Raw genomic sequence first — 16438 nt, 5'->3', positions numbered from 1 at the left:
TCCCACCAATGTCAACATAACCTTTCTCCAGGCAATCCTTTTTTTTCCCAACTCCAGCTACTTTAAATTGTCTATTTATACATATAAGCATTTTCCCCTTGCTCTTACGGCCAGAGTCATGGATGAAAAAGGATCACAATAAAACAGTTTATGTACCCAGTGAAACAAAAGACACAAAGCATATGTTAATGAAATTCATCTTTGTGCAAAACTTTGTTGTGTATACTGCTCAACAACTGGTGCACTTCTAGTGTTAGCGGCTAATTAGCAATCGTTTTAAACTGCAGCAGTAAATGTGTGTACTTTGCATTACCACACACTACACTTAACACAAGGCTCATGAAACCACACAATGCAGCATCACGAGGAGCTTGAGGTGTCTAATTATGGTGGCTGCCAAAAAAGCAATTTCTAGAAAGTGGAAAGCAAAATCCAAACCAACTATATATATTAGTAGTAGTAAATATAGCAACAGAAATAAACAACTGGAACTGAGATCTTTAGAAAAGGGTAGCTACACAGGAAAATGGGACTTGTGAGAATAATACATACAGGGAAAGAATGAGGTTTAAAAGGCGGTAGGACTTAAATGAGCTATGTAACATTTGACTGAAAATGATTGGGTAGATTATAAGTGATACATAGTGCTTGCAACTCGGATTGTGTTGGTGTGGTTCCTTTTCACTTATATCAATGCATGATTGCTTGTGTCGTAAGTGATGGTTTAATAAAGATGTTTAAAAAAGGGGCAGGAATTGAATAATTTATGTAATGTTTACGTTATGATATATAGCAAAATATGTGAAGTATAATATTTGTTACCGTATTAACAGTTTGAGGACTTTTGTCTAAATGTAAATTCGCCCATGTCACAAGTGATAGTTCAATAAAGGTGCATTAAAATAACGAAAGGAGTAGTAGTACATCACTGTGCCGAAAGCAGCCTAAGTACTGTCCCAGTGATGTGCTAAGAAATAAGAAATGGTATAGTAGTACTTTGTGTTATCTGGGGACCCTTATCAGTCATAACCTGGGCCAAAACAGTATTGGCAAATACAATACATACGACTAGCTTAGTACAGTACACGTGACAGGCTGATGTGATAAAATACAGCGAGTCAAATTCTGTTCAATCAGTTCTAGAAATAAGTACTTTTTCATCTTGACTTTGTACCTCCCAACATGTAATGTAACATTTCATGGCTGCTGCACCTTTAGATAAGTAGATACTCCTGCCCACTTGTAGTAACCCTTTTAACAAATATAGCATTACTGCAAATATACAAAAATGCAATCTACACTTTTTCACTTGTTTCAATTGCTCCCTGCTACAAGAATTCAGAGAATGATTTTATATATGAATATGATATTTAGTCAATTAGCATTCCCTGGTTTTAATGCATTTATTCATTATATTTTACTCAATGTTTTTTTTCTTGTCCATGTACCTTTAAATGCTCTATGTGGATTGTACAACAGTCGCTTGAGCAAACAGGTTGTGTTATATAGCAGCTTGCTAACAGTCATTTAGTTCTGAAGAAGCGTATACTTTTTTTGAAAGACATAAGCTCCTAACCATTTAAACAACTTTCATTGCTACTGCTGTGGCTGCGTTTTCAACAGTCTGCTGATAACGGATTCCGAATTTGGTAACTTTGTATATTTTTTTAACACACCTGGAGATTTTGCGGATTACAATCAGCAAATTTGGAACCTCATTTGCCTTATCATCAGGGAGAAAATGGAAATTACAACAAATTCAAACTTGTTAAGGGCAGGAAGTGGTCATCTCTCGGTCTATATATCCCCTTCCATAGAGAGGGACATAAGGAACCGATGTGGTGTCAGTCGAATACAAATGATGACAAAGTAGCACACGGGCAGGGGTGACAAAAATTTGTTACAACAATAATTAATGGAAAATTAAAAAAAATGCAGTTTCTGAGGCTGATGTGCTACCTTTTTGGATTACAACAAGGATGTGGATAAATGCAAAACATACAGAGAGTTCAGGGTAGCCAAACTCTTAGTGCACTTTTGGTAGCTAAAAAACTGCACTAACCAGACAAAACACAAACAGATGTGACTAAGCTTATGCTCCACTGACTAGTGGTCCACACTGAACACTGGCCACTAAAGATGGGAGGCAGAAACCTTAATCACCAAGCTACAGCACTACTTTTAGATGGCAAGGTTTTGAGATTTGATTTGTTATATATCTCACTGTAACAAACAGAATTACTGACCATATAGTACTCAAGACACAATGTGATCGATACCATGAGAGCTCAGTACAGTGCTTTATTTTACTTATAAAATGCACACAGGAATAACAGGAGGGTGGCCTAATGGTTAAGGTGTTTGCCGTACAAACACAAGGTACAGAGTTTGAGTCTCACAAGGGATAATTGGCTAGGCTTAAAATGGCTCGCAAGGGCAGTTAGCCTAGTACTAACCTATGAACCTATGAACAGTGGCAACAAATATTTACCATCAATTACTTAAAATAGTTACATGCATAAGCAATCAATACAGCTCTCTTAAAAGATTCTGCACATGAAACAAATGATTAAACAATTTTACAAACTAATGGCTATGAAAATGGGGAAATTCTGACATTTCACGTTTTTTAAATAATAAACATCAGCTGTACAGTTATAAATACATTAAACAACTGAACTGCAATACACTAAATTAAGTAATTTCAACAGAAAAATTCAATGCACTTCTACAGCAGTAGCTCTTAGATTTATCATACAGGAAAAGATGGTTGTCAAATGAACTCAGAAATGTATCTTAAAACTGCAAAACAACACAGGAATCTTTCAAAAATAATTTACTTCAACCAGAGTAAAGTATGAGGTCATTAACAAAAGCAGACAGCAATAACACATTATCTAACACACTCCAAATATCAGTCTGACAACCAAAATGGCAACAGCCGAGTTAATCTGCTTTACAATTTTTCTGCGTAACAGATCAATAGAAGATTCAGAGGATGTCTTGCAATCCAAGGCTAGGTAGGGAGTAAGCAATGGTCCACTTAATTACTTTACCAGTTTTAACAATTACATAGATGATAAAAGACACTTTTTTGTATTTCTAATATATGTTTGCACGTTATGATGGTCTGCCTAGACCAGTAATTTCGCAAAATCATCTTGAGCATTTGCAAAGCTATATTTCCCCAGTACCATTTAAGGTCAAATCTGTCCTAATTTGACTTGACTGCAGAATACACTAACTGAAATGATAGGAAAAAGAAAAACTTTCTGCATAATTACACCCTTCCACATCCATTTTATTACCCAACTTAGGCAGATTTGTAAAAGAAACTGGCAATAAAATTTGACATGATAGATAAAGGGTCACAGATAACTTGACCAGTAACATTTGACTATGTATGGTACCAACAGCCTTTTTGACTAACATAGGATTAATAACGCAGCATGCCTACAATGCTTTTCTATGGTGAGTATTTAAAACAGCTCTTCAATAACACTGCTTAACACTCATTTTGAATATGCCTACATTACAATTTCCATAAATTCCGATTTAGTACTTTCTTTACAGAACCACCTGTGTTGTCTGTTTTAAAGCACTAAAATCAAGCAGCCATCCATATATGCAAGGCATTACCATTTCCTTATTAAATCTTTTTTTTTAAAGTACAAAACAATCAAAATATGTGAGCGTGTTTTTGCTTTAATTCTCTCACTTCTATTTACATCACTAACATAATCTTCTCAATTTAAGTTTCCTAAACTGACACACCTCAACAGACTATTCTTAAAACTACAAAATCTTTTCTTCTTCAGAATATCTGCAAGTGAAATTTAGTAAAAACCATGACAACTGAATTCGATAATCTGAAGTTTAAGACAGTCATCCTTTGTTTTAGTCCACCAATGTTAAAACTTTCAGAAAAAAAGGCAGCAAACAGAGAATGTTGTGAAACTTGTGAAAGGATGTTGCTCTACACCCCACTGGAAGCAGTGTACCAGCAAAGCACTAAAACATCCAGAAGAAACAAAAAATATATATATATATGTGAAACAATGAAGCCCCACCCGCTGTAACCTGAATTTAGTAAAAACTCACACCCCTCGTCTTTAGTCTATTAAAGTTATATTTCCATCCACAATACTGGCAAGATGGCACTTGCTCCAAGAAGAGCACTAAGCATGCAAGGAGCTCCTCTTCCTGGGCACTTAGCTAAAATCTATGGCAATCTGCTGTTCAGCAACTTGTGCAGTTAGTACAAAACATTAAATGGTTACAGTCATATGTTAGTATGCTTCATTGTGTTAGTGCGTGTAATACCTCTCAAGGAAAAAATAAAAATGCAGAAATAAGTCATCTCAGGTGGACCAAAATGGTCACCTCTAAAAAGGCAGTTCCACTGCACAGACAAGCATCAGCTGGGAAAGGTGGAAATGAACAATCAGCTCTTGCTGAGCGCAAGTAGAAGCTCACTGACACTGCAATCTCCTGGAGGAGATCAATTAAACAGTTTACCTTCATAATGTTGTGGATGATTTGTATGACAAACAACTGAGCAAAAGCACACCTGCAAAAATCCAGAATGTCACTTCACAAATGTTTGAATGGCTGAATTGCGAATGCAATTTGTTATTCAAATGAGTAACATCTGTTCAACATCCGGATTCCACGTAGTGAGTTTGGACATAGTGCCATGAACACTTTCTGAAATTCTCTCATTTTGGTCAATGTTATGCACGATCGCAAAAATCTTCCGCAACATTATGAAGGTAAACCCAATTAAACAACGGGCACCAGACTTCCCAGTTTGCCAAATGGTACCCTGTGACTAGGGAAGGCCATGCATACATTGACTGAGCTGACACTGAAAACCCTGGTTTAGCAACATACTCTGATCATGAAGGAGAGAAGTTTAAGGCATAACAAAAACTCCCCAAATGAAGTGTGAAGCATAATGCCACACTGGAACCCTCAAAGTCCCCCCTGGGGAAAATTACAGCCCACCGTTAAACACAACAGACCCTAGTCTGATGGTGTTAAGCCTGATGTCTAGAACAAGAGATGATGTCATTTTAGTACATTGACCACCTATAATATACAACTGTAGGAGTCCCACCTACATCTGGTTTATCTCAAACTTGTTTCACTCATTCCATCCGAAGTGGTAAGCAAGGTGACAGACTATAATGGGATGCAAACTGTGAAAAGGGCAAAAAAACAATGGAAGATGAAGGGAGTAGAGATCAACTAGAAGTCTCTTCCAACCTGGCATAAAAGAAAGGAAAATGCAACTGAAGAGAAAAATCTTAGATTCCCACTTTAAAAATGAGTTAGGTGTGCTACGTTTTAAGGACAACATGCAAAATATCCATGCACATACATGAATGTGCATGCACACAAAACATTTTGCATTCACTGACTCATGACTCAACAGCCATGCACAAACTGACAGTACTACTTGCCTCCCAAAATAAGTAGCAACAAAATTCTTTCAGCATAAATTAGCGTAGTGTGATATAGACCTTCATTCTCACAAAACTGGACTGCGATGGTGGTGTTGTGGTAGCGTTGTCGCCTCACAGTTAGACGTTGCCCGTTCGATTCTCAGAGCGTCTTCTGTGTGGTGACATGCGTGAATGGGCATTCCTTTGTTGAAGGTTGTGCATTAGGCCCGGCAAGCCAGCACGTAAAACTCTACTGCCAATCATTAGCGGACCGGAGTTCCGCTGTGGCGACCCCTAACCGGGAAAAGCCGAAAGACACAAACATTCTCACAAAACTACATAATTTTAATAAACCAGAAACATCTCCATAAAAATTTTAGAATAAAGTACTCCTTTTAGTATGCAAGAAACAGGGTTATTAAAAGATGATTAATTTTATTTAAAATAATGGCCTTTTAATTCTGCAAGGCACTTACCTGTGAACACAACAACATGACTAGTTCCACAACCGAGCTGCTGGACTTCATGCATACCAGACCTGCAGAAAAAAAAAAAAAAAAAACATGCTCTTTAAATATATACACATACACAAACATACTCATGTACATAAACACAATGTATGGTAGGGTATTTATTACCACTCAGTACTGATGTTAATGCTCAACAGAAGCTGATGCTAAAGCAGCAATGTAAGAAACAGTCAAAGGTCAAGGGCATCCACCTTCACCAACCATACAGCATTGATGTGCAACATAATTCACACCCCTTAAAAACTTTTCCCCCTTTTGCTCTGCCAACCAACAAGCCCTCCTCAACTGAGCTCAACCCTGGTATACCCATATTAATGGGACAGCCCTGACATGTGGGATCCCACAGTTCTGCTATGGTGAAACACTCAGAGGTCATCATCCTTGGCAGATATTAGAGATTTTTGTGCTCTCAATGACAACCCTCCAACCAAAAACATTTTATGATTAAGACCTTAACACCTCCCCTTGGTGATGTGCCCAATTGCGGCACCACAAAGACTGCCTATGCGATACAATCAACATGTGTGTGTTCTTCCACATGCACAGACAAGGGCTACCAAAACAGCCCAAGTGGTCAAGTTCACATCCTCCCCTAACTAGGCACCCTACCAGACCCACTTCTGCTTACCTGCAGAGGTCAGGCCATGCTACTGACCATCAAGTGTAGCAAGGCAGTGATCTCTCTCTCTCCTCCTACCAGGATAGGCATGTCCATCCTGCCTGCAATATCAAATATCTGGGACATTATTTAAATTTGGAGTGCCCAAGCTATTATCAGGGCTTTAATCCTCCTATGTCACCAGTCCATGCCCACAATCCTTAAGTATTTTGCAGTCAAAGCAGTTCTTGCCAAAGTCATTTTTTGGAAGGGGATATCCTGCCCCCCCTGCTGCAGACATCCACCCTAGATTCCTCCACTACCCCACTCACTGCCCGCCTGTGGAAATGGCAAGGTACTTGTCATAAACCTATGAAAGCATCTTCCTCAGTGACTTCACTACTCCACTTCCCTAAGGGAAAGAGTTGGGGGCATTATATACTCAGCTAAAGGGTGTCAGATATACATGTATAAGAAATCCTTAACAGAATGGAGCAAAGCCACAAGCATCACCATTCATGATGCTGGACTGCCTGTGCTCCCTAGCACTACCACTACCTATCTTGGCAGCAAAAACAATCCAACTCTGGCTACCATCACAGTATTTTCCAAGTGTAGACAGACCCCCAAGTCTTTCCACTACACGATGGTAGAGCTGAAGAAATCTGCACAATCCCACCCCACCCTTTCTCTTCCAGCAGCAGATCCATTAAGCAGACTCTTGTTGTCCAAGTGGCAATCACGGCTCCATCCCACCACACCCCATTGCTAAACTTATTTTTTCATCTCTGTACAAAACAGTACTTTTAAATGTATAACCAGTAGCAAACTTTAATATCAAAAAGTAGTTACTCACTTTATTAACAATTACAATATTCCTGTTAAAAGGGTGTAACATGTTTGCTTAGGATGAGTGACAGAACCATAATGTGCAGAAGTCAGGCCAAGTTACTAACCTCATGCTGCCTTAGTATAACAGTGCAACCATCTATGCATCTTAAATAAACATGAGATTTTTTTTTGATACGTAACTAAGAAACAAAAACTGGTGACTAAAATGTTTCAAAGCCAGTGGCATTCCTGGCAACTTATGAAATGCTGACCAGTTATTACAACAGCAGACAATTTGAGAGCAGTTATGGTATAGCAGATGACTCAAACATTTACCCCAGCTTACTATTTTCAAAACTAAACCAAGTTCTACTTCAATTCTTTATACAAACAGATCTTTAACAAAAATATATATTGCTGTATGAAACTGCAGTAACATGCCCCAGAATATATGCAGTCTGTTACCAACTCTGTGGCAGCACTGACGGGTGGTTACCTTTACAAAACGTTACCTGCATTCAAATTCCAAATGATCACTTGTTCATCACCATGGCAAATTTAATTACATACGCACTTTGGCCATTGCTTAAATCAGTAACTGCTTACATCAGATAGACAACCTGCTGAATCCTAAAAACTGACCCTCCATCTCTCGCTCTTCCACACTTTCACCTTTTTTAGACCTTGTAATTAGGTCCAAAATGGAGTATTATATCCTGTAACTGTGCCTCAGTTTTCATTACAAATGAAGCTACAGAAGCCCCAGCCCTGTGGCACAAAAGAACTGTAACACAGACAACCAGAGTTCAAACAACTAGGATACTGAAAAGGGTGAGTGAGGATTAGGAGAGGCATGAGCTTTTGACACTAAAACCACCAGGGAGGGGGCATTTCATGGTTTCCAGTCAGTGGATCTGTCACCTTGGAGGTGGAGACACACGTAGCCTGAGCAATGGTTTAATGATTAAAGTATTTACCTTACAAACACAAGGTGCAGGGTTTGATTCTGACATGGGATAATTGGCTAGGCTTAAAATGACTCACAATAGCATAGTATTAATTTAGGTTTGGAGCTTGGCATAATTGTTAAAGTATTTACCTTACGAGCAAGTTGTCTCTCAAGGAAGAGCAGTGGCATGGCCACTCAAGCCAGTAAGAGTACAATTGTGTGATGAGCAAGAGGGAGCGCACGCATTTCCAGGGAAAGGTATATATGGTTTCTGTGTTGATGCAGGAGCTCACATCACTGCCAGAGGGAGGGAGGGATTAGAGGGATAGAGAAACTCTCCTCATGGCTGCATAGGTGAGCAGCAATACCTTAGCCAGCTGTAGCCAGACGGAAGACTAAAATAGGGCTTTGTGGTTCTCTTCCAGTCGCAGAACGAATGGGCCCTAAAGTTCTTGCTCGAGTGATGAATGAATGGGCAGCCATGGTTGACCGGCACTGGGGAGTAGAATATGATACAGAAAAACAAATACAGTCTCTTCAGCATGTTAACACATTCAGCTGCTGTTGTACTCCTGTTCCAATAAAACTGGCAAATATTTGTATAAATGAATTTGATAAGCTAGCATTTTTTTTCTTTTTTCTTTCCAAAAATTGATCTTTTTTTCTTTCATGTTTTATATATATATGCTTGACAGATGAAAATTACAATGTAATTTAAGCAGTATATAACCAGCAATCAACAACAACTCTAATATAATTATGTACGAGTGCTACAAAAAGACAGCTGGTAGAAAACCAAGTCATATTATTAGGTTATAACATGGAAATAATTCATAACTTAAAAATAATATCCCTATAATAACACCATTAAAGGTGTAATTTAACTCTCTAACAACTTAACTAGTTAGAGAAAACATTTTCAGTCTGGTTTATTCTTTTAATATATGTTCAAGGAGAAGGTTCCAATATTTCTGGTAGTAAGAACATTTGTTCATATTTTTTGGTTTTAAGTTTATGTGAAGATACATATTTAACAGCCATGGTTCTGAAGCATAACCAAGAAAGTTTAGTGCAGTCCAACCAATTTTGAGTAATATACAACTTGGTTAATGCAAAAAGGGTAATTAAAATATGTAGTTTTAGCTTGGATAGTTTTTGGGTAGTTATGTTTAGAATAGCAAATTCTCAGGACAGCACTGATTTTTCATAGCCCATATTTTCCAGTTTAAATTTTAAAGAACACCTCAGCTTGTGCGTGTACTTACAATTCCATAGAATATGTAGCAAATCCGCTTTAGGAAATGAACAGCATGGACAATGAGAAGAAATCTTTGGATTGAAGCTATTAAGTACCACTGGAGTACAATATGCATTATTGTTAATCATCAGTTGTGTATAAATTAAGTTTTTAAATGGAGTCAACTTAAGAGTGGATTCAATAGCTTGGAATTTTAACTTATCTGCGAGTTCCTTGTTCATTTCAGTCCAGTATTTAGAGTATAACAAAGATGACCGATACTTAACAGAAATGAGTAATCTATAGACGTTAGATACCATATTTTTATGAGATAAGAGTTTTAATCAATGTTAAACAAGCACTGAGATCAGATTCGTTTATATCTGGAATTCTTATTAAAACAGAGGAGAGCTCTCTAATTTGCCTTAGTGTAGTGGTATAACCCTTATGTAACTTGAGGGCTAGTCTAGCTTGCTCAAGAGGTTTCCCTCTATATTTATAAATGTACCATAAATTACAGTTTTTAATAAGCGGGTGTTTATGCGGGTGTTTATCATATTATTTAGTTTAATATTTGTGTTCAAGTGAATGGGTTGCAAGAAAGTGAGAGCCTTACTTAAGTTTACAGTTTCCAGCATATTTTTAAATATTTTAATTTCCTGTTTTAAAGAGGCATGCAATTTAAGCTTCCCACAATTATCTAGTCCAAGAAAGTGAAGAGCTCTTGGATTGGTGTTAGTAACATGCTCATACCAAATTTTAACCCAGAGGGGGGTCCATTCTTTGCTTTTCGGATTGAATTCCAAAATTTGCATAATTCTATTTGAACAGATTATGTCGTTACACAGCTAAAAAATCAGGCAGGCCAATCATCCCCATTCCCTTTGGGATAAATCAGTTTTGAATACCTGATTCTGATTGATTTGGGATGCCAGATAAATTTAGACAGTTCCACCCTAATTTCATTAAATTTTTTTTTAGGAACGACTATATTTGACGCATTAAACTAGTATAATAATTTAGGGAGAATGTAAATTTTAATTATTGCTGCTTTAGACAAAAAGTACAGTTGTGTACACTTACCATAAATGTAGATGTTACAGTGTATTCACTGTTGCAGTCCTAACCAATGGGTTGCCCGGCTCATGGTAGCCCTCGATCGGCCAGAATACTAAATTTAAGTAAAAATGACGTAGGCTGTTGTCGGTTGTAAAGGACTTCAGGGCATCCGATACAAAAGGAGGCAGCCGACATCACTTCCTCAGTCTTTCTTGCCATAACAGTCAGAAGCCCCCAGAAAACAAGGCTTAAACCCAAAAGCCATTTTGGCAAATACCAAATTTAGCCTGTACCTTAGGAAGAGAGAAAATGGTGAAGGAGGGAGGGAAACCAGGACTGCAACAGTGAATACACTTGAACATCTACATTTATGATAAGTGTACACAACTGTACTATGTTCATCGTGTTTCACTGTTGCAGTCCTAACCAATGGGTTGATTACCAAAGCCCAGAGAAAAGGAAGGAGGAACCAACAGAATCAAGGATTGGAAATGATGCCCTGCAGAACAGCAGTGGTAAACCCTGCCCTGGCGCTTGAAAACAAAGGCAAATTATAACGCTTTGTGAAAGTGTGAACAGAAGACCATGTGGCAGCCTCCAAAATGTCTTTAGTAGGGACTTTAGTCCTGTCCAGGTAAAACCCTGAGTTGTCTATGCACATCAAGAGAATGTAGGATTCATTCACCTCTATTTCGAGGATTAGGTAGGAAGGTGTATGGACTGATTAAGCTTCAGGCTAGAAACCACCTTAGGCATAAAGGGCGGGTTGGTTCTCAGAGAGACCCTATCTGCAAGGAAAATAAGAAAAGGCTCCACAGCCATCAAAGCATGCAGCTCTGAAACCCTCCTAGCTGAAGTTATAGCCAAGAGTAAGGCAGTCTTCCACAAGTGAAACTTTAAATCTGCAGTTACAGCTGGTTCAAAAGGAAGAAGAGTGAGTCTCTCTGGAACAAAATTAAGATCCCAGGCTGGAGTAGGCGCCCTTCTGGGAGGCTTTAAGTTGCAAGCACCCCTGAGAAACATTTTCATCAGAGGATGAGAGAAAATGGGTTGTTCAAAAGAACAATGAGCAGAAATAGCTGAAGCATGGATCCTGAGGAAAAAGAAAGTATTCCAAGATCAGAGGAAGGGTAGGCTAAGAAAAAGATTTCCCTCTAGCCCTCATCCAAAGAGAGAATCTTTTCCATTTGACAGCATAGGACTTCCTAGTGCTAGGCCTCCTGGCCTCACGAAGTACATCAAACACATGTTGGGAAAGTGAAGAAGAAGATTGATTCATACAATAAGCCATGCTGCCAAATGGAGAGACTGAAGATGCGGATGCAGAATTTTACCCCCTTCCTGAACCAAAAGATCTGGTTTCAGAGGAAGATTCCAAGGAGGAAATTGGGATAGACTGCAACAGTGGATACCAATGCTGCCTGGGCCAGTCTGGAGCTATGAGAATGGTCCTTGGTCTTTCGTCCCTAGTCTTCAACAAAACTCTGGGAAGAACAGGAAGAGGAGGGAAGGCATAAACTGAAAGTAGTGTCCAAGGGAAAGACAAAGCATCCACTTTCCAGGTCTTGCTGTGATGCTGTCTGGTGCAAAAAAGTGGTAGAAGGTGGTTGTCCGGGAAGGAGAAAAGATCCACCTGAGGCATACCTAAAAGCTGAATGATGCTATAAAAGATTGTTCTGTTCAGCTGCCACTCGTGAAGATCCAGGGTCTGTCTACTCAACTGGTCTGCCAAAACATGTGGACAACATGTACATTTATTAAGCAGAATATATGTATTCATTAAGTTGAGTGTGTACTGCTTGTACTTTTATATATATTTTTTTAATATATTTTTACACTTATATCTATGCACATAAGTAGTTACTAAATGGTGAACATGAGTATATGTATTTATTCATTGAATTGTGTATTTTATTTATATTTATCCATATGTTCTTGTGTTTACATTTTGACATGTGGTTTTTAAACAGGGTTTTCTGACTTCAGCAATTAACTAATGGCAAAACGTAACCACAGTAATTGATTGCTGAGTGCTGAATTAACATTGAGTGGTAGGATTGTTTGTTCTAGTAATGAATTAAAGTATTTAAGTGCTGTTGCTGTTTGAATGAACTGTCTGATGAAGCAATGGCTACCATTGCGAAAGCGCTCACCATTTTGTATTAAAAGAAAAGATTTTACTTTGTCGTGGTTCAGCTTCTTTATTCCAGCTACCTTCCTACTGGGCACCTGTGTTTCAACATTTTCAACTTCTGTGCTGGTTTGGATTTATTGGTTTGCTGCTTGTGTATCTAATGATGGCAGAAGGTACTTTGAACATTGCAGAGGATGCAACAGTTGCTGCAAATGTGGTAAGGAGACTTCTGAATTTGCTGACAAATCAAGATAATCCACTGCTACAAACAGGTACTCTTAATATGAACTCTGAGACAGTTAATACCAACAACATCAATGAAGCTGAGATACGCAATTTGAAAAGAAATGTGGAGAAGAATTTGTATAGGTTTAAGCGGCTCCAGAGCCAACGGTTCCATTTTGAAGCCTGCTTAAGCCTAAATGTTATACCAAGGAGACTTGGCATACTTAATATGCCCACATACGGAAACACCTACCCCACTTTGTTAGCCCAGTGGCAACAAATTAATCAACACCAGTAAAGAATATATACAATTGTTGCTGGACTTTAAGCCGGTGGAACAAGAGCTTAATGAAAAGATATGTCAGCAACAACACAAACTGTCTGTGCTTTATGGGGAAGCAGCTACTGAAGTTTTTATGCATGAACCAATTGATAAGATACTTCACTATGAAACTAGACTGCTTGAGCAAAAGAAAAAACTGTGTAGGGATTTAACAGATTTTACTAACCAGCATCTATTTACTTGGCCGAAACCTGCACAGTCTGCAGAGCAGTTTACTACCAACCACAATTTGCGATTTATGAGAGAAACCAATGGGCAGTCAGAGGTACCACCAACAGCCTACCAGCAGAGGACAGGGCGAGTCCAATTATTGGAGTGGCATGAGAGACCGAGGGCGGAGCATCGGGTACAGTCTGAAGAGATGACTGATACACTCGGGTAGAAAGAGGAAACAACGAATCAACAGCCTGGAGGGAGTGTCTTTTCACCAAATGAGGCACATTCTGTTTACTCTACACCGACTGACGTGCCATCGTCTTTGGCAAACAATGATAAGGCAACAACTGCCTCTACAACTACAGCCGTGGTAAGAACGAAGATTAATATGGAAGGAGGACAATAACAGGTTTTTCCTGTTCTACCCCTACCGTTTCGAGCAGGGAGGAGAAAATCTGTGGAACAGGACATTTACAGGGGCCAGAAACAGAAAGAGGCACCAGGTCAGTTACAAACTCACACTTTGAAGAAAATGTGGGGGTATGGGCAGGAGAGTTAATATGGAATATTTCCAAATATGAAATGTCTGCAGCTGAGACTTCTTTATTAAACAGAGGTTTAAATTTTATACCGTCTTCTAAAATGGACATTAGTGAATTTCTGTTATGTCTACGTATGTTTACTAGAAATGTAACATTGAAACAACAATTTGGAAATGGCAAGGAGGCAAGGGATGTTCAGTTTAAGAAAAACCGTCTGTATGTACCAATACTGCCGCATAACACAGAAACCTTCTTAAAAGCTTGTGAAAATGCCATTTATAGCACAGGAAACAATAATTTTTTAGAAGGAGGAAAGTATAATCTGACAAAGGAGTGAGCACAAAGCATTGTGTGACTTGCAGACTAATGACAGCATAGTTATAAGACCCACTGATAAAGGGGGACCAGTGGTGATACTGAATGCTGACTTTTATAATACAGCTATGCAAGAAATGTTATTGGATCCAAATGTATATGCTGAAATACCAACAACAATTGTGTTTGAAATAAGTGAACAGATTGCTAGTACCTTATATGAATGCATGTGTATGGAACTATTAAGTAAAGATCTTTTTAATTATTTCACTGTTGAAAATCCACTCATACCTCAAATCCATGGCCTCCCCATGATACACAAAGACCCATACAACCCGAAATTTAGACCTATAGTAGTAGGGGCAGGATGGCTAACAGAACCCATCTCTATATACCTGAAAAAGGAATTGAAGACAGCACTCAATGAATATGCATATGTCTTGAAAGACACAGAAAAGTTTTTAGTAGACCTTTATGGGGCACTGAAGCAAATGGAAACAGCAGATATGGGGATGCTGGCCACACTAGATGTAGTGTCTTTATTTACAAGTATATCAAATGACCAGGGGATAAGCATGGTGAAATAAGTGTTGGTAAGGCAGGGAAAGTTCTCCAATACTAAGATAGACTTTCTCTATATGTTACTAGAACTGGCACAACATATTTATGTTCAATGGCATATGCTATAAACAGTTGTCAGGGGTTGCCATGGGCACAACATATTTATGTTCAATGGCATATGCTATAAACAGTTGTCAGGGGTTGCCATGGGCACACGTTGTGCCAACACATATGCAAACCTGGTTATGGTTAACTGGGAATATGAACCTCTATTAGGTAATCCCCAAATAGCCTTTTATAGGCGTTTCGTTGATGATCTTTTTATTATTTGTAAAGGTGATGGTGAACAACTTAAATCCCTGTATGCATACCTAAATACTACTAGTGACTTTTTAAAGTTTACAATGAACTGTTCTGAGATGAGTTTAGACTTCCTGGACATTATCATATACAGAGAAAATGGCCAATGGTCTACGAAATTACATAGGAAACAATGTTATAGACCATCTTTTCTACACAGAAACAGTATGCATAACCCTAAGATTTTTCCTAACATAATCAGCGGTCAGGCAATAAGAACATCTCACCTATGTTGTCAAGAGGAAGTGTATAGAAATGAGTTAACTAAGCTAAGAAAAGGTTTCATTAATAGGGGGTATAGTGAACATGAAACTGATAAGGTGTACCATAATGCACACAAAGAAAGGAAAGGTAAAGCTAAGCCCTACTACTCTGATAGAGTAGGTAGTGACAGGGTAGGTAATAGTAGTGTATTACCATACATTCCGATGGTTTTACCATATTACAAGGGATGTGAAAAGGTTTGAAACCATCATACGACAAAATTGGCATATGTTGTTAGTAGATGAGGATACTACCAACATAGGGGGTGGACAACCACATTTTGCATTTAGAAATAAGAAAATTTTGAAACAGCAGCTTTGCTATCCAAGGACACCTGCTCTGAAGGGTAGCACAATGAATGGTGCCCATAGATGTGGAAAATGTACACAGTGCATTTATATAGATGAATCAAGGTTTTTTTTAAGCACCCTGAAATAGGGCGTCTACGGGAGCTAAGGAATTCTGCTGATTGCAATACTAAGAATGTAGTGTATGCAAGCTCACTGCACAACATGCTTCCATATCTATGTTAGCAAAACTAACAGTCACCCTTAGGGAACGGATAAGGGATCACCTTTACTGCACTAGAAAAGGGCAACTGTATAGTGCTTTGGCTAAGCATACATTGGATAAGGGGGATGACCATATTTTTTTTTTCAGGTTTTACACATTCAGAATGTCAGCAATAGGATGGAGGACATAGTCAATACTACTGAAAATATGGAAGTAAAATTGATTTTGCATTTAGGTGCACATAGAGGTTTGGGCTTGAATGATAGTGCTCCATTGAAGCCAGTGCTAATATCTAGAAGGTTAAAATAAAATAAAAAATAATAATACTATTTTAACAAGAGAAGACTACATAAACACATGCAGGACTTTGGGTC

The 16438-nt window shown here is 38.4% G+C and overlaps 1 protein-coding gene across 1 annotated transcript in view; it reads right to left on the bottom strand.

Moving 5' to 3' along the window:
• Positions 1-16438, bottom strand: part of LRBA (LPS responsive beige-like anchor protein) — a 4045850-nt gene that overhangs the window by 2541173 nt on the left and 1488239 nt on the right. Inside the window, exon 33 of the mRNA XM_044063433.1 lies at positions 5924-5985. Coding sequence (XP_043919368.1) covers positions 5924-5985 — 62 coding nt within the window. The remainder of the gene's footprint in view (positions 1-5923; positions 5986-16438) is intronic.

Source organism: Protopterus annectens, chromosome 2.part1 (genome assembly GCF_019279795.1).
Source record: "Protopterus annectens isolate FY-2018-M chromosome 2.part1, PAN1.0, whole genome shotgun sequence".
Lineage (NCBI taxonomy): Eukaryota > Metazoa > Chordata > Ceratodontiformes > Protopteridae > Protopterus > Protopterus annectens.
The sequence above is the reverse complement of the archived record's forward strand: the minus strand, read 5'-3'. Positions and strand labels throughout refer to the sequence as shown.